The 16044-nt window shown below is 38.3% G+C and overlaps 1 protein-coding gene across 1 annotated transcript; it reads left to right on the top strand.

Annotated features, from left to right (window-relative positions):
* The first annotated feature begins 3864 nt into the window (after positions 1–3864).
* Positions 3865–14815, top strand: LOC121910885 (glycogen phosphorylase, muscle form-like). Its single transcript, XM_042432271.1, has 20 exons — positions 3865–4222; positions 6431–6532; positions 6642–6720; positions 6850–6953; positions 7199–7330; positions 7430–7541; positions 7642–7724; positions 9153–9296; positions 9521–9613; positions 9870–10016; positions 10796–10959; positions 11133–11247; positions 11360–11461; positions 11711–11858; positions 12036–12094; positions 12179–12320; positions 12512–12719; positions 13692–13826; positions 14047–14113; positions 14272–14815. The coding sequence occupies exons 1-20, from the start codon at positions 3980–3982 to the stop codon at positions 14413–14415; spliced, it is 2523 nt and encodes an 840-aa protein (XP_042288205.1). The 5' UTR covers positions 3865–3979; the 3' UTR covers positions 14416–14815.
* Positions 14816–16044: the final 1229 nt, after the last annotated feature.

The raw sequence follows: 16044 nt of genomic DNA on the forward strand, positions 1-16044 counted from the left end.
CTGAATAAAAACAATGATACTTATCTTGTCTGTCACTATTAGAAATCATTGCAGGGAAACTGGCGATAAATGATTTCATGGTGTGTGAAAATTAATTGAACAAGTTCAGATTCCACGGTTTAGTGGACCATATTTATGACCGTGTAACTTACAGTAATTAAATTCAATACATTATAAGAATAATAGATAATAAGAAAAAAAAACAGTCTTAGTAACAATTGTTTACTGCAGCATCATAGACAGACATGAATTTGTGCCAGGTAGCATGTGTACCATAACTTTTGGTGAGTGTAAACAAAGATACTCATTCTCCACAGGCAAATGAGAAAAAAAATAAGCTCTCACACCAACAGACTGTGTGTGGCAATGTGAATGTCTGGGAGTCGATGTGTGAATTAGAGTGTATAAAAGAGAATTACAGCCAGATCAACTTGAGCTTTTGTGATGTAATTATCTTAGCTGCTTCCAGCACAGTAGGCTATATGTTTGGCCAGCAGCAGCCTTCTCTCGTCTGTTTTTGCTGAATGTAGACAAAATAATCCAAACAAAAAAGAGACACTTTAACTGGCACACAGTCTTAGTCATAGTCTGAATCTCTTTCTGACCTTATTCAAAGTGCTTTGGCAAGTTTCCCTTGAACTACATGTCCTGTACAACCCGTTACTGTATCTCATATCAGTGTCATTGAACTAAGGAAACCTCAAGGGAATTCATTCACTCATATCAACTGTTTTTTCCAATAAGATTCCGATACATCACATTTTCATTTTTTTCATGCTTTACTTCCTCAGGAGCCAATCTCATGACTACTGAATCCTGATGTTGTGGAAATAAAATTTTAATCCCTTCGATCACCTAGAAAGAGGTGAACTCACTAGCTATAGCCAAGCAAGCAAGAACACCCACAAATTGCGACGAAAGAGAAGAAGAAGAAAGAAAAAAAAGCCAAAATAAGAAATTGAACACTTCTGAAAAGGATGCAGAGCAATGTGATGCTTAGAGCGTGGAGGTGCCAGACATAGAGTGCACCTGCAAATGTAACACATTAGAGGCAGCTTTCAGATGCATTCAAGATACATGGGTGAGGAGAAATTTTGTTTAAATGTCAGCTCTATATTTTGAAGAGTGAGGAATTGAAAAAAAAAAATCCCTTCAGCTTTTGTTGTTCAGCTCTGACAGAAAACAAACCTGATAAAAACTCAGTTAAGCTATAAGTAAACATAGATAATAAAATCCAGATAACTTTACACAAGACATATATTTAACTTGCTGTTTTTACTGTAGTTTGCTGCTTTCAAGGGCAGCCCTCTCTATTTGCTCACCAGACTCTCAATATGATAAGAAAATAATATTTATTTTATAATATTTGGAAACTCACTTTAAATTCCACACCCAATTTTAGTTATCAACACAGTTATCAACATAAAGGCACTTTCCCTCTCTATTTTACTCTCTGCTTTACCTGCAAATAAATTAAATCCTTCATTTATTTACCCATTTTATCCATCTATTTTTGTAATCTGGTGTTAAAGCCGTAAATGGCCACATAAATCCCAGTTCCCCCCTTTTGCCAGCCGCAGTCTGTCAGTCTCCCACACACTTTTCTACTGTCTGCCAGACAACACATTAAAAACTGTGGTTACCGTTGGCCAATCAGAGCCTTCATTAACATCAGAGTTAACTGACTTAATGTGTGCCGGGGAGTAAGATTGAAATTAAAATGAATTAAATTTGCATGAGTCTTCCTGACTGTAATGGAGAGATCATAAATAACTGTGTTTACTGACAGACAGAAAATAAGGGGATAATGAAAAGCCAAAATACGAAAACTCACATTGTGTCACGTGGTACAGGCACGTGGACCTGGTTGAGTGGCTAGATTGTCCTAACAATTCAATTTGTTGTTCAAAATTTTCCTTCACATCAAGAATAATGTTTTTTTTCACAGTTTCCATCAGGCAGTGCATTCAATGTGGTCTTGAAATGCTTGATGTACCATTTGACAGAACAGCCAGTAGACATGTAAGAACATAATTTGCTCATCATAATGGACAAATCAGGGGCACGCCAGCTTCAATCTCTGTCATCTGTTGTGTGATGGTTCCTCTGTTCTGGGGGTCATTTGGCATGCAGGAACATTAAAAGGAACATAACAGGATTCATATACAGCGTAAGTTCTAAAAATTCTTCTAATGATGCGGAAATGGCCATGAAACGCTGACAAGCACTTCAACCACCACCTGCAATTTGATTTCTATTTAGCTTCTGTCCAACTGTTATGGTGCTTGACAGCAGCATCTTCTGTTTTTCTTTTTCTTTTTTCTTTTTGCATCTTGTTCAATCACGCAATGGAGTGGCAAATGGTTAGAAAGATGGGATAATTTTACTCCCAATACTTTCCCTGTCAACATTTATTCAAACTGCGGTGAAATCTAGTACGTCTTGACACTAAAGTAACAGCCACTCTTTCATCCAGCTTTTAACTATTTTCAGTCCAAAGGCAGAACCCCCCCATTTTAATGACATAATGATAAGTGTGCAGAACAGCATCCAGCTGAGAACAGCTCAGCAAACACTGTCTTCCGCCTTATACTGCGGTCCGACTCATTGCAGTGTACTAGTGTTGTCTGCCGGCTCTTGCTGACATTAACAAGATATGCCTTTCAAATATCATGGCCTTTGGGACTGGGTCAGAGTTACTATTTATAGAAGGTTAAGACTTCATGATAGTTTGGCTCGCTAGAGTGATAACTGAAAATAGAGTGGGTTTTAGTAGCTCTGCTGCAGCTGATTTTGTGTCTGTTATTGCTTCAGGCTCTTGAACAGATGTGATCTACACACAGACTCTGGATCACTGGTTTATAACTACTTACAGCACCGTACCACCACTTACAATACTTGTGAACTGACACAGTAGCATGAAAATGCTGAACGTGTGTCAGAGTAAGCCGGGGTATAAGTGAGACCTGATCGAGTGTCTGTAATGTAGATTGCTTAAACAAAATCCTGTGACTGCCCTCTAATGTAGGAACGTATAAAAATAGTGTCACCCTACAGTATGAAAGTTAGCTGGCTTTGCACTGTTCTGCTCTTTAGGTTCAACAAAATACAATTTTTAATATTTAATATACCATCTGCCAGCCAAGGAACTCCTGCCAACTATGAGAAGAAAAGCTAGTTAGCCACTGTAGCTGCCAGTCATTATCATTACCAGCATGTTTCTCTCTAACAGTATCAGTTAATAGTTTACATAGGTCAGAGGAGTAATGATATATTAAATTAAATTAAGTGGAAAAAGTTAATATGCTGAATTTGTGTCATGTCATTATTATTTCTAGAATAATGAATAGTGCTGAATCATTGTGCTCAAATCATTGCAGGTTGACAGTTTTGTGAATGTTGTCCAACAGGAAAATACAAGCATGATAGAGAATACAAACAGATAATAGTGTTCCTCACTTTTCTAAATAGAAAACATTTTTACTGCTTTAACCAGTTTGACTGAAGATAAAGAAAGATGATCAGTCATTTATCATATATCATTATAATCTGTCTAAATCAAATAAATAAACTGAAAATATCAAAAACATAGTTGTATACGGGACCTAATTACATGTAAACCCTCTCATTCTCATCTGATTTATGATGAATAGAAAAAAAAATGAAGTCATCATCATAATTCACTGCTGCCAATCCTATATCTTTGGTCCAAGGGGGCCCCTCACTGTAGATGCTGTGTCACATCATTAAAAAGTTCCCGCCTCCACCCTCAAAATATGACACCCCCTTTACCAAATACATACAATCTGCCCCGCCCTCTGTGTAATATTCATAGACGTGCCTTTAAAATGCTCAACCTGATCTTGTTATGTGGGCGCCTCTCTTGCTGTGTTACTGGGTCTGGTAGTGTGTGCCTGCTATCTTACTGTTTACATTCTTCCAGAGTCAGAGCCCTGAGCTGCTAAAGACCTGTGCCACCATGTCGAAGCCACTGTCCGACCATGATAAAAGGAAACAGATTTCAGTGCGAGGCCTCGCTGGTGTTGAGAACGTCACAGATCTGAAGCAAAACTTCAACAGACATCTCCACTTTACCCTGGTCAAGGACAGAAATGTGGCATCTAAAAGGGATTACTACTTTGCTCTTGCCCACACTGTGAGGGACCACTTGATTGGCAGGTGGATCCGTACCCAGCAGCACTACTATGAGAAAGATCCCAAAGTAAGTTGAAGTCATAACAGCATCAAAGAGACATGAGATTAACAGGAATGTGACTTGCCATGAATTATATGCTCACTCAGCATTTTATTAGAAACATCTAAGTAATCTAATGCATTTTCAGTTTTTGCTGACATTGTCAGAAAGGTGATAATTCTACTTTATGTCTAGTATTGAGGTTGTAGTGGTGTACTGGAGTGCATTATATTGAAAAGTGTTCCTAACATTTTGTCCACCTCATGAGGGAGGCAAAATATGACAATGTCAACAAAAACTGAACATGTATAAGCATCGTAAAAGTAGAGTTTATGGCAGAGCTGCTGTATTGGATTGCATTAGATTGCACAAGTGTTCCTAATGAAGTGCTCGGTGAGTGTATATTTATTCATTAACATACTTAATTACTTCAAAGTTATTATTTTAGTGGTTAAAATAGTATTTACAGCATCACATGTATTTGCGATGTACAGTTTCTCCTAAGTATAGGAGAATACTGGCTCTTATATTTGATCTAATAACTTCTTTGATGACCTAATGGCCTTTCAGATATTTAGGGGAGTCTTGTATATTGTGGTCATATGTGTTCAGTGTTTTCATTAACAGTCTGTGTCATAAACTTGGATCTCATACTGCTTCAAATGACTCTTTTGCTTCTGCACATGTAACATTTTAAACAATGGTCATGAATCATAGCATCTTTATATTCTTAACTTTGCTTCAACAGCCTGATGTCAGTCAGGGTAATGCCAAGTCATGACATTTAACTTCACAAGGGCTGCTTAGCGCTCTGCTGGAATGCTGCCATTCTTATAGTGAGATGAAACATTAAACCTCCCCATGACCTTCTGTTCCCATCCTGTCTGACCATAAAGCACATAGCCTTTACTTGTGTCATATGAGCACATGCCTCCGAGGCCACCTGAGTTCATATATTTAAGGAGTCACAGAAGCTGTATCTTAGCAGCTGGAGCACTACTAGCTAATAGCTATAGAAAAGACCTAAAAAGAACAATAGGAGGCTGGCGTTGCTAGAATAAAGAAAAAATTGCAAACCACACCATATGACTGCTTGAAAATGTCACACAAAATTGTATGTAATTACAATAGAGGGTTCAGAAGCTGAGCGCAGCTCAGCCCACTTGTATTTACTTAGTGGGAAAAATTGCTCCTTGCAAGACCATTAATAACTCTGAAAAAAAGGGGTCATTTTTCTTTTCTTTTTCTTAATATCAAAATAATAAAAAAAAAAGCCCCAACACCCTTTGGCTAACTCCGCAGTGTTATTGTACTGTGACTTGAGCCAAGCCCTTATGTATAAATCTCAGTATAGAGACATTTACTTCACACACTAAGCTAGTTTTCAGAAACGACTGCTGATAGGCTGCAACCGCTAACTCAGAAACCATCTGACCCCACTAACTGCATGACCTTTTTCTAGTGTGCTAGACGGAAAGGTCAAAGGTGAATCCCTTAAAGGTCTAAACCAAAACCCAAAGGAGGGATGACGTCCAAGCACAGTATAGATTTCTGTGCTGCGTCTAAGATCATGTGCTGCGAGGTTACTGTTACGATAACTAGATTAGATTTATTTTTGACATTAATATACATTCAATAATAATATACAAAAAAAGAGGTAATCAGTATAATTAGATGAAACAAAGATTAAAGTAAGATAAAACTTGAGACATACAGTAACATATAATCCAAGAGATGCTGTTAGCAAATCAGTGATAGTCACATGTATTGATTATTATCACCCCAGACTTGAACTCTACATGAAAGAGTATCAGGCTGACCTTTACAGCGACCTCTACAGGAGCTATTTTTGCGCGAGCCAAAATGTTGGTGTTATGTAATACCCAAAGTAATCTGTCTGCCCCCCCCCCACCACACACACACACCCACACACCCACCCCACCCCCCTTCCTGTCTGAAGAAAATAAAACAACTAAATGGCAAAGGCTAAACACAGGCTCAGATGGCAAATTTCTATAAATTCCCTACCATGATGCTAAATCATGGATCTTGAAGATATCTGTCACAGTCTGTGGTTGTTGTGACATTTGGCCTGAGATTTCATAGGTTTTTGGTTTCAATGCCAAATTTGTACCTGCCATGTACTGCAGACACTTTTTCCTTGCTTATAACACTAAAATATCTTAGTTTTCATTCAGTTTTTTTATAATTTCCTTCCTTTTCCACCTACTGTAGCGTGTGTACTACATCTCCCTTGAGTTCTACATGGGCCGCACCCTCCAAAACACCATGGTGAACCTTGCACTGGAGAATGCCTGTGATGAGGCCACCTACCAGGTGAGAAAAATTAATTAATTTCTGTTATAACAGTGAAATTTCCTGTTCTAAGCGTTGTCTAAAAAGCATAATCTCAAAATTACGTCCTATATTCTGTCGTCCTCTGTAGTTGGGTCTGGACATGGAAGAACTGGAGGACATGGAGGAAGATGCTGGCCTGGGAAATGGTGGTCTCGGCCGTCTTGCTGGTGAACATCTTTTTACCTTTCATGTTTGATAAATTCAGAGAATTTTCATACCTGCTGACTGAATTAATTTTATATAATCGCTAGTCAAAGGCTGATTAGCTTTTTTCATGTGCTGTCTCTGGTTTTCAGCCTGTTTCTTGGACTCCATGGCTTCTCTGGGTCTGGCTGCCTATGGTTATGGTATCCGCTATGAATTCGGTATCTTCAATCAGAAGATTCTGAATGGCTGGCAGGTAAGAAATGTTTTCAACTTTCCTGCTTTAATGCTGTCTTCATATTCCTAAGAAACTTTGTATTCTTGTTAGAGCTTCTAGTGTTTCTTTTTCACCTTGACTCACCTGCTGCTGGATAAGTTGCCTTTATCATTATAATGACTCGATAGTCCTTTTTCTGTCATTTTCTGTGTCTGGCTCAGTATAGAATCCATTCACCTAATGAGTGTTTTTCTCTCTCAATATAAATGCATGTCATTATCTAGGTTGAGGAGGCTGATGATTGGCTGCGCTATGGCAACCCCTGGGAGAAGGCACGTCCCGAGTACATGCGTCCAGTGCACTTCTATGGCAGGACCGAGCATCACCATGATGGTGTCAAATGGGTTGACACACAGGTGAAAATATGATTTAAAGTCAATGAATATGAAATATGTTTGCAGCTGATATGGTTATGTATTTCAAACATCTGTCTCTTCCTGTGATGGCGTTGGCAGGTCGTGTTGGCTCTGCCATATGACACTCCAGTCCCTGGCTACAGAAACAACGTTGTCAACACCATGAGGCTGTGGTCTGCAAAGGCACCCTGCGAGTTCAACCTTAAAGACTGTACGTGTCTGGCAATGTATTCAATCATGCAACAGCTATCAAATGATAATGAGCCTGAATGAAAGGAGTTTATATATATATATTTATTTTTTTCTTACAGTCAATGTTGGTGGCTACATTCAGGCTGTTTTGGACAGAAACTTGGCTGAGAACATCTCCCGTGTTCTGTACCCCAACGACAATGTAAGAAAGTATGGCTAAATCGCCTTTTAATCCACCAGAATTGCACTCATAGGTCAGGTGCACATGTAAACCTGGACTGGAAATAGCTCAATGTAGGTACAGAGTTATATAAAGAGCTGTGGAGTGTGTGGCTTCTGTATGATTATCTTAGCTGAGAGATGGATTTCCATAATTTGGACCCCAGCTAGTGTCCTTTACCGCCAGTTAGAGCCACTGTGCGCTCTTTCAGCTTCCTCTGAAGCTGTCTTTTATATCTCACATAAGACCTGACCACCATGTGCCGACTCCCTGCGGGCTCAAGAAGGAGGATTTAGGAGATAACCATCTAGCCTGAGCTATAACTCATGTCAAGTCTGGTAATTTATGTCTGTGCCAGTGAGAGAAGAAACAGTGGTGGACCTGATATCGCAGCTTTGTTTGAATTCAGTTTAGCCAACATCATACTGCTGTGCTATTGTGTTTTGAATTTCTACTCACAAGATTATAGTAATGTTAATTAATCAATGAGTAAATTGAGATTAATTAATTTTGAATTTTGGCTGTTAAAAATGAGAAAGGTTCCAGTTTATCCAATGTGACCGCTTTTCTCAGTTTCATATTGTTGAAAATTGAGTAGCTCTGCGGTCTTGGACTATTTGTCAGAATCAATTAGCAGTTTGAAGACATCACATCGGGATCTGGTAATTTATGATAAATGACTGTCTTTTTTAAAATTTTAACAGACAAATGGATTATTTAAAAATATTCTATAGAACAATTTCTTTATGTAAATAATCAACCTTACAATGTGATGTCTTTGCAATACCTTTCTATATTACAAATATGCCATAACTGCCAATAAACAAAGGTGATACTTCCTCAATTTAATAGTCACAGTTGATAACTAACTGATAAACACATCAGTGGTAACTTCTATGTTCTCCATTTTTGTGGCATACTAAATATGCAATTAAACCTTAATTGCTTTGAAGACTTTTTAAAAATGTAGTTACCTCTGAATTTTTACAGATGCTCCAGTTCAAACATTGAACACACTTTGCAAATCTTATGCTATTCTGTGCTTATGCTATAAATATCTAATTGAATGGTTCAAGGAGCGTGTACATTTGCACAGTGTATGCACACATGTAATACACTTGCATTAACATAAAACTGTATATTTAAACAGGGTACTGGATATCATGAATGTTTGCCAAAAGAACTATAATTACATGATAATTATACTACAGAGATGAGATATAAATCTACTGCAGCTGTGACATCTCTTTATTTCCACATGAGGTTTGTGTTATTATCTTATTAAAATTAAGAGATTTCAATTATCTGTAGGTATCAGTCACTGATATGTGAGAGGCTATGTTTAATGAACAAAAACATTCATGTGTGCTTGCAGAACAGAAACATATAAATATGTATCTTTATCCTCAGTTCTTTGAGGGCAAGGAGCTCCGCCTGAAACAGGAATACTTTGTGGTGTCTGCCACCCTGCAAGACATCATCCGTCGTTTCAAGGTCTCTAAGTTTGGCTCCAGGGAGGTTGCTCGCACAGACTTCAGCAAACTGCCTGAGAAGGTGAAGTGAAAAACTCAACAAAATAGTTTCTTTAAAAAATGAAATGATTTCCCCATGATGTTCTCTCTGTGCCTTTGTTAAATTGCCTCTGTCAGTGTGTCAAACAGGTTGTATGTGGGTTTTATTGTGTCTTATGAGAATAGTTGAAATGAACAATATCTACAAAGCACTTCATTGCATATACTAATTCTACATTGACATTTAATTATGTTCTGCACATTCAGGTTGCCATCCAGCTGAACGATACTCACCCAGCCATGGCTATTCCTGAGCTGATGAGGGTTCTGGTTGATGAAGAGAAACTTGACTGGGATAAGGTGAGGAAGAGCAACGTAGAAGCTGAACAGATGTACAGCTTGTACATTATTTTAGTTTCTTTCTGCCGTTTCTTGCTTTGCTTCATTTTACATAATTTCCAGTGCTTTTGATTGGGACAACAAAGAAAAATAATAGTATTTAGTGCCTGATTTACCACCACAAATCCATTATTTACAGTGTTTCTCAAGTCTGTTTTGAATAAGTCTTTTTTTTCATAATGTCTTGCACATAATTTTTTCTCTTGCCTGTGTTTAGGCCTGGGATGTCTGTGTGCGTACCTGTGCCTACACCAATCACACCGTCCTTCCTGAAGCTCTGGAGCGTTGGCCAGTCGACCTGTTTGCTCATCTGCTGCCCCGTCACCTGGAAATTGTCTATGAGATCAACCGTCGCCACCTGGAGGTTAGTACTGCACATTGCAACATGTAATCATTTCCATAATATGATGCATACAATGTGTCCTCATGACTCCTCCTTGCTATATATAGCAGAGGAAGAACACACTGCTAATGTCTGTGGTTAGGTGCCAATATAGTGATAAAATAGAATATCTCTTTGTACATTTATCTGCCTTGTTGAGGAAGGTACATACATGCAATGTCAAAGCTTGGTCAATCAGTGAATCAATGAATTTGGGTGAGGATTCAATTTGAGTGAAGTGGGACCTTCACAGAGTCAAATTTAAAAACAACATGGAATTAAAAATGTGAGGTCAGATAATCATAAAAAACAAGAAGAACAACAAGTAAAATACCAATAATTAACGCCCTTATCTGAATGTGAATTGATATTTTTAAGATTGCCACTATGGAAAGAGAGTATATAAAAACCTATTTAAATGCAGGGACTGACTTTAAAGATTGGCATGAGGGCCTAAATGCTGTGATTATGTTAAGTCAAAGAGCAAAATTGTGTTTATTGGCTTTTAATTGAAACATCTGTCAGAATTTAGTTACATGGACTCCCACAGGAGAAATATTTCCAGGCCTGCACAATAATACATCATGTTCCATCTATCTACTTGCATACTGAGGAAAATGAGCCTGTTAAAGCAAATTTTAAAACGGCTGTGTAGACATGCTTTTACATTTACAATAATACAAATACATGATTCAGCAGGCAAAATGAAAAAAAAAGACCTATGAGTTCATCTTTGTCTTATGTTCCCTTTAATTTTGCAGAGAGTTTCTGCTAAGTATCCTCATGATAATGATCGTCTGCGCCGTATGTCCCTCATTGAGGAAGGTGGACAGAAGAGGATCAACATGGCCCATTTGTGTATTGTGGGTTCCCATGCTGTCAACGGTGTGGCCCAGATCCACTCTGATATCCTCAAAGCTACTATGTATGTCCATACTGTAAACACCAATTTGTAATACCCTGTAGTGTCGCACTAAAAGGCACTCCATGTGTGTAGTAGTATCTGTAGTAACTCATAAATTCCCAGCCTCTATGGTATCCTGGGCTGTGCCATCATCTGCACATTGTGATATATGTGATGCTAAACTCTGTCTGCAGCTTCAAGGACTTCTATGAAATGGAGCCACATAAGTTCCAGAACAAGACCAATGGCATCACTCCCCGCCGCTGGCTTGTTATGTGCAACCCCGGCCTGGCTGAGGTCATCGCTGAGGTTAGCTCACACGATACTTCACATAAATAACCCAAAATTAATACCTAAGTCATATCTTACAATGGCAGCTGAGATATGTTTTATTCACTTACTCTCATTTTTTGTCAATCAGAAAATTGGCGAGGAGTTCATTCGTGACCTTGATCAGCTGAAGAATCTGCGCAAGTTCGTGAACGATGATGCTTTCATTCGTGATATTGCCAAAGTGAAGCAGGTGAAGTCATTAATGGATTATCTTAACTGTGCAGTTAATGTGTCAGTTTGGAGTTAATGCTATTGGGCTTAAGAAGACAAGAGGATGCTTGTGAATAGATAATTGTGCTTTATTACGGCTGGATACTTAAACCCAGCTGCTGCTCAACAGCACAAAGCTAAAATTCTTTGCTAAAATTCTGCATTTGCATCTTTATACAGCACATGCTGTGCACATAATCACACAATTTGTCACATTTTGATGACATAGGAAAACAAGTTGAAGTTTGCTGTGCACTTGGAGGAGCACTACAAGGTGAAGATCAACCCCAACTCCATGTTTGACATCCAAGTCAAGAGAATCCATGAGTACAAGAGACAGCTGCTCAACTGTCTGCACATGATCACCTATTATAATCGTAAGTACACATTCAAAATCCTCTGCTCCTGATATTTTCTTCTAATTCAAATATTGCAGTTATTAAAATGATTTCAGGGAATTTACAGATTATATCTGTGCCTGAGCCTGAAGATTATTTTGCTGCACATGAACACACAGACACTTCAGTCCTATAACCTCTTTATGTGTCTGCCAGGCATCAAGAAGGAGCCCAACAAGCAGTGGACTCCAAGAACCATCATGATCGGAGGAAAGGTTTGTAGATTCATGGCTCATGAAAACATCTCACACTAGTAAGTACATATTACATTATTTCTCAAACTGTCCCTTTCGTTGCAGGCTGCCCCTGGATACCACACTGCCAAGATGATTATCCGTCTGATCACAGCTATTGGCGAAGTGATCAACCACGATCCTGTGATTGGAGACCGACTCAAAGTCATCTTTTTGGAGAACTACAGAGTCACACTTGCAGAGAAAGGTAATTAACAAATCATTGCCTGCTGCATTCCCAGGCTTTGTTTCTCTCTTTCTATCTGTTTTCATGATTGTCATGCTGTTCATTTCCTCTTTAACAGATGTCCCCAGTCAGGATTTTTTGACACACAGCATAAAACACAAACACAAAATGCTTATTAGAGTCATCAACCTTTTACCTCTTTCATCTCACAGCCATCCCTGCAGCTGATCTGTCAGAGCAGATCTCTACAGCTGGCACTGAGGCCTCTGGCACCGGCAACATGAAGTTCATGCTGAACGGCGCTCTGACCATTGGTACCATGGATGGAGCTAACGTTGAGATGGCCGAGGAGGCTGGCGATGGAAACCTTTTCATCTTCGGCATGTTGGTGGATGATGTTGATGCACTTGACAGGAAAGGGTAAGGAAACAACCCCCATCTCTGCAAACTTGTGTTTGTATTCTCCAACTTCTACCATAAGCACAACATTTTGTTCTGTAGCTGATAAAATCAGTCAAAACTTTATCATTTTACCTTGTGATATTACTTGTTCATCATCATTCTACTGTGCCAATATTGTTCAGTCTGCTTGGTCACTGATAATAGTTAATTTGCTGCACTTGCAGATTTTCTTTAAGCCAGTACTTTGGAATTAGACTCCAGAATGCAGATGTTGCTTTGACAATCATCTGCATCTGGCTAGATGAACAAGTCATGACACATTTTGTTAATTGAATGGAAAACTTCATGACATCCTTTTGATTCAATATTAAATATTAAAAATTATAAAGATTTAATCAAACATTTGTCAAATCTTCACATAAACTGATTTATTCTGCAATTTCCACATTGAATTACGGTGATATTCAGCTGTAGTTCTCAAAATAATCTTGTACAATCTCAAAAATAAATTGACCTTGACATAATCCCATAGGGGCACAACAAAGGGAGCAGAGGCAAAAAAAGGTTCATCCTTGTCTTTTTATTTGTGCCACTACAGCATATAATGTCTTTGAGAACACAGTGTTGTGACCTGTTATCAGATACATCCAGTGAAACACACTCCAAGATAGTCCAACTCTCAAGACATCTTGATATCAATGCAGTGAGCCTCATGCGCTCTGATAATCCAGCAACACTGCAGTCTGTCACAGGTTTTTGTAATTATCACTTTCTTGCACTTTAACCATCATCCCACTCTCAAATATTTGCTGTTTTTTTGTCCACACAAGCTGAGTTTTCCACACTTAAAGGTGTGGCCTTGGGGAACCGACTGACACTTCTGCCTAGGCTTTGACAACTACTCCATGAATGGACTGGTTACTACAACAACAGCCGTGTCTTTCTGTTTCTTCTGAATGTGAGCATTATTTATTTGTGGTCCCTGCTTAGATACCATGCTGAGTCATACTACAACCGCCTGCCAGAGCTGAAACAGGCTATTGACCAGATTGCTGGAGGCCACTTTAGCCCACAGCAGCCTGACCTGTTTAAAGAAATTGTCAACATGCTGATGCATCATGACAGGTAAAGACTCATCCAACATTCACAGTCTGAGGCACACACACACACATGCATGCACATATACAAATAAGAATGCGTATAAACTTGTATTCTGGTACAAAAAAAAGGAAAAGAAAAACCATATGTACATACAGTAGTACATACACACACATACACCACATGCATGCACAAAGTACTGCATATGTATTTTTTCATTAAGTTAATTGCATTATTTTCTGCACAGATTTAAGGTCTTTGCTGACTATGAAGACTACATCAAATGCCAGGAGAAGGTCAATGCTCTTTACAAGGTATGTGTATTAAAAAGGAATGGTTTATAAAGGTCCTTTATGGATATATAGTATTTTAATTAGCATGAGTATATTAAAAGAATCATTACTACTGGAAGGAGACTTATTAATCGATGATCTTATTAATCTCTTATCATTCCTTTTCATCTGCACATCAGAACCCCAAGGAATGGACCAAGAAGGTTATCCACAATATTGCCGGATGTGGCAAATTCTCTAGCGATCGCACCATTGCCCAGTATGCTCGTGAGATCTGGGGCATGGAGCCCACACTTGAGAAACTCCCCGATCCTGGCCTGTAAACTGTCCACATGATGGCCAACAATCCAGTTTCCCGATATGAACTCCTTTAGAACCTACATGGTAGATACAGTGTCTGGTAAAAGCCCCCACAAACCTGCGTCCACAGTGATTGGCGCTGAATGCTTCCTGCATCACTACACTGTGTTTCATGCAAACTCTTGGACTAGCTAAGTTTGCATTTCTCATACCGACATATCAACAATATCCTGTTTGGTTTATTAAACCTGTTTAAAATAAAAGTGTCAGAGATGCAGAAATTGCTATTTAGCTGCCGTGGAGTGGATAAACAAGTTTTGTGGTGAGCTTTGTGAATTTATTGGCAATATTTTTTAATAAAAAATATAAACTCTTATATTTCCACTCAGACCCATTCTGAATAAAATTTGTCTTAATACCATACCATGCCTGGGTGACTTTTTTTTTTTTTTACCTGTTCCCATTCAATTTCAGGGAAAGTCAGATATATTGCCTTTAAGTAATAAGTATAGTTTCAAGCATCACACACATGCAGTGGCCATTTGAATTATACCCTAAAAACACTTGTATTATAGGAATCAACATTTCATCTTATTTGGTGTTAATGATTAATTTTATCAATGACACTTGGACTTTCCTATGGATGATATTTACCCTCAACTGGGTCATAACTTCATACTGTGAGGACATTGAATTTCAGGGCTGTGACCCAGAATCAAATCTGAGACAGTAAATCAGCTGTAAAACAAGAATTACAATTTATAATTAACAACAACCACATCACCATCAACAACAAACCATCACCCTAAAACTAAAGTGCATAAAGTACGAAGAATTTAGTAATATCACTTATGTCTCTTACACCATACACATGATTTGCAATGAAAAACACACACACAAATTAAATACTTTTGAATAACATACACTTAATCTTCTGAGGCCTAAAAGTCTTATCTGTAATTTGCAAATATACACATCTACATGTATTTTCTTACGGTATCTGGTCAGATGTGTGGCTTTGAGTTTGATGACAGGGAGGGATGTACTGTATGACAAACTGAAGGTAGACTCACTGCAGAGACAGCAAGAGAAGAATACACTACTGCTCTGTCACTGACTCTGTTTTCACATGATGGAGATTTGTAAAGCAGAAACAAGATATATTGGTGCAAGACTGGGATGCTAAAATATAGAATTCATCATCATATGAATAAATAAAACAGTGGATTTAAATTGAAAAAAAAATTAGAACCATGAAGGGATTTGATCAAATTTTGAATGTCTTCTGAAAAAATATTTTAAATAAAGAACAGGCTGTGCAATTGAAAAATTAGCATAATTTTTTACAAAACAGCAGCGAATCTGTTTAAATTTACTCCTTACTGTAGACAGCAGTGGCCAATTTGAAGGGTCTGTGAGCTCAGTGTTAAGTCATCCTTCTTTCAATAACATGTTTGAGCCTAATAACAGGTTTACATCAACCTTAGCAAGACATGAACCTATTTCACTATCTGTATGTCAGTTTAATGCTGTCATCATGTAGTTTCCACTCATCTCAAATCATATCAGCTGAGAGTATGTCCAATGTAAGCCACCAAGATTCAAGAAGTTAAACGGAAGGATTCCAAAGGGCTAAGGTGCCAAGTGGGTCA

This window comes from Thunnus maccoyii, chromosome 13 (assembly GCF_910596095.1).
Source record: "Thunnus maccoyii chromosome 13, fThuMac1.1, whole genome shotgun sequence".
Classification (NCBI taxonomy): Eukaryota; Metazoa; Chordata; class Actinopteri; order Scombriformes; family Scombridae; genus Thunnus; species Thunnus maccoyii.

Bases quoted from the DNA above. Each gene is read 5' to 3' on its own strand.
- LOC121910885 (XM_042432271.1), top strand. From the start codon at position 3,980: ATGTCGAAGCCACTGTCCGACCATGATAAAAGGAAACAGATTTCAGTG. The intron at 6,721-6,849 runs GTGAACATCTTT...TCTGGTTTTCAG, and splicing joins TGGTCTCGGCCGTCTTGCTG to CCTGTTTCTTGGACTCCATG. The intron at 11,462-11,710 runs GTGAAGTCATTA...TTGATGACATAG, and splicing joins ATATTGCCAAAGTGAAGCAG to GAAAACAAGTTGAAGTTTGC.